The sequence below is a fragment of the Sinocyclocheilus grahami genome, unplaced genomic scaffold (genome assembly GCF_001515645.1).
Source record: "Sinocyclocheilus grahami isolate Dianchi unplaced genomic scaffold, SAMN03320097.WGS_v1.1 scaffold4104.1, whole genome shotgun sequence".
Taxonomy (NCBI): Eukaryota; Metazoa; Chordata; class Actinopteri; order Cypriniformes; family Cyprinidae; genus Sinocyclocheilus; species Sinocyclocheilus grahami.
In genome coordinates, this window is record NW_015509105.1 from 10,229 (window position 1) to 12,641 (window position 2,413).

Genomic DNA, 2,413 nt, shown 5'->3' on the forward strand with positions numbered 1-2,413 from the left:
ATATATATATATACACACACACACACACTCCAGATAATTTTTTGTGGATATGATGCATTTTTTTCAGGGTTATGTGATTGACAAAGTTAAAAAGAACATTTGCTGTCACTTTTGATCGATTTAATGCATCCTTGCTGAATTAAAGTGTCTATTTTAAAAACTTAAAAAAGTACCCTTGACTTTTGAGTGGTAGTGTGTATATAATGAAAAATAAAGACACTATGCCACTTGGTTGAAATGGTTACAAAACAATAGTTGCAGGTTCAAACCTCATGTGATTTCAAGGAGACTTTCCTTGGAATAATGTCACTTTAGATAAGAAAGCCTCTGCTAAATGAAGAATAAAGGAGCTTTGTTTTATAACTTTATTTTACTCTGTTGAGATAACATACTGCACAGTTAAGTCAAACAGACAGCGAAGGGCTTATCAGGCAGAATATATTTTTTCTTAACTTGTTCTTATTTGCCTTAAAGATGGTCGTTATGGAGACAGCGGCTCCTCCTTTCAGAGCACAACGGGACATTGTGTGCACATGAGAGGCCTTCCGTACAGAGCCACTGAGACTGACATATACAATGTGAGTCCTTATTCACACGAATATGTGTTTATTTCAAGTCTGTGCACTTGTATCGGTTAATACAAAGTGTTTATATGATTACATAGCATCCTATTTAATGTCCTCTTTACTGTCTATTTCCATGTTTTCCTCTCTAGTTCTTCTCTCCACTGAACCCAGTGCGTGTTCATCTGGAGATCGGTCCTGATGGTAGAGTAACAGGCGAGGCGGATGTAGAGTTTGCTACACACGAGGACGCTGTGGCAGCCATGTCCAAGGACAAAGCCAATATGCGTAAGTGTTAGGAGAGGAAACAAAGGTAATGCTGAATGATTTTCATTAAAGGGATAGTTCACCCAAAAATGAAAATTCTGCTGTTTGATTACTTACATTTTTAAAAAAAACCTTCTTTTGTGTCAGCAGAAATTCATAAAGGTTTTGAACAACTTCAGGTTGAGTAAATTCATTTTAGAGTGAACTGTCCCTTTAAATTCCATCCTATTAATTGGTCTTGAATGTCTGCATTTTTCTGTTGAATGAAACTGAACACCTTAGTAAAACACTTTGGTTATTATAGATGATATTCTGAAGCCTAACTGACAACACTAAAGGCCTGTTCACACCAAGGACAGTAACTGTAACAATGAAGTTTTGAATTATATCGTTGGAAATAAATCACTTTCAAAGCAACTTTTCAAGCTAATGAATAATGAAAACTTTGATAGCCAATCAGAATCCACTTAGCATTTAAACCGGCAGACAACAAAACTGCGGCATGTGTTTATAATACACTTGATGTTATCGTCTGTTGGTGTGGACACTAAATAAATATAGTTATCATTCTTTGTGTGAATGGTCTTTTATTCTCATGCAGAGCACCGTTATGTGGAGCTGTTCCTAAACTCCACGGCAGGGGGTGGAAGTGGAGGATATGGTGGACAAATGATGGGCAGTATGGGTAAGACCTCTCCTTCAGACATAAGTAACTCTTACTGAGCAGCTATCATAAATGCGTAATTGTTGCTCTGCAGGAAACCAGTCGTCATATGGACACAGCAGCCAACAGATGGGCTCTGGCTACAGCGGTGGTTATGGTAACCAGAGTGGCATGGGGGGCTACAGTGACTACAGTGAGTGTCCGCTCTTCCGTAGCTCTGCTAGGCAGCTCCCTGCCAAATCCTTTCACCCTTGGACCCTTAGGTGTTGCTGTTCTTAATGCCTGATGCCTAAAACCTTTCGTGTTTACCTGATCAGCTACAACAGGATAATACAATCACAATTAAACAGTACCTCAATGGCAATAATATAATTTTAATAAAAGTTTGTCTGGATTATACATTGACTACATAGTATCTTTCTGTTGTGCTAACTAAAATTGAATAAATGTGTACCTTTCAACATCATAATGTTCACATATTTAACAGAGAGCGCACGATTCAGTGAAGGTTGCATGTAAAATGCATGGGTTATGTTGATGATTAGCTTACTAACCAAAACAAAGACATTTATTTTGACCATTTTATATATGACATAGTCTATGTCCCAATTCAGGGGCTGCATTCTTTGAAGTCTGTGAAGGCCAAACCAAGTATTGTTTAAATCGGACGGCCTAGCCAATGATGGATTGCTCTTCTTGCTTGGCAACTGAGACAGCTGCTGTTGTTGACAAGCGGCAATCAAGTTTGTACTAGACTTTTTTGAAAGATCTGAAAACAAAACAGGGTTCACAACCTATCTAAATATGTTCTCCTTGGTCCATTTATGTACATAATATAGTGATATATTAATAGAATAATAGTGATAGTCTGGGCCGCAAAGGATCCATCTGTTGCATCCTTCGTGACCTGGGAAATGGC

At 38.0% G+C, this 2,413-nt stretch overlaps 1 protein-coding gene across 3 annotated transcripts in view; it reads left to right on the forward strand.

Moving 5' to 3' along the window:
- Positions 1-382: 382 nt before the first annotated feature.
- The window catches only part of LOC107576658 (heterogeneous nuclear ribonucleoprotein H-like), a 3,800-nt gene continuing 1,769 nt past the window's right edge, over positions 383-2,413 (forward strand). Inside the window, exons 1-4 of one of the 3 annotated variants that reach the window (XM_016262801.1) lie at positions 383-578; positions 716-851; positions 1,432-1,515; positions 1,589-1,687. In XM_016262801.1, coding sequence (XP_016118287.1) covers positions 534-578; positions 716-851; positions 1,432-1,515; positions 1,589-1,687 — 364 coding nt within the window. In that variant the 5' untranslated portion in view covers positions 383-533. The remainder of the gene's footprint in view (positions 579-715; positions 852-1,431; positions 1,516-1,588; positions 1,688-2,413) is intronic. The other 2 variants (XM_016262803.1, XM_016262802.1) reach the window with 2 other exon arrangements.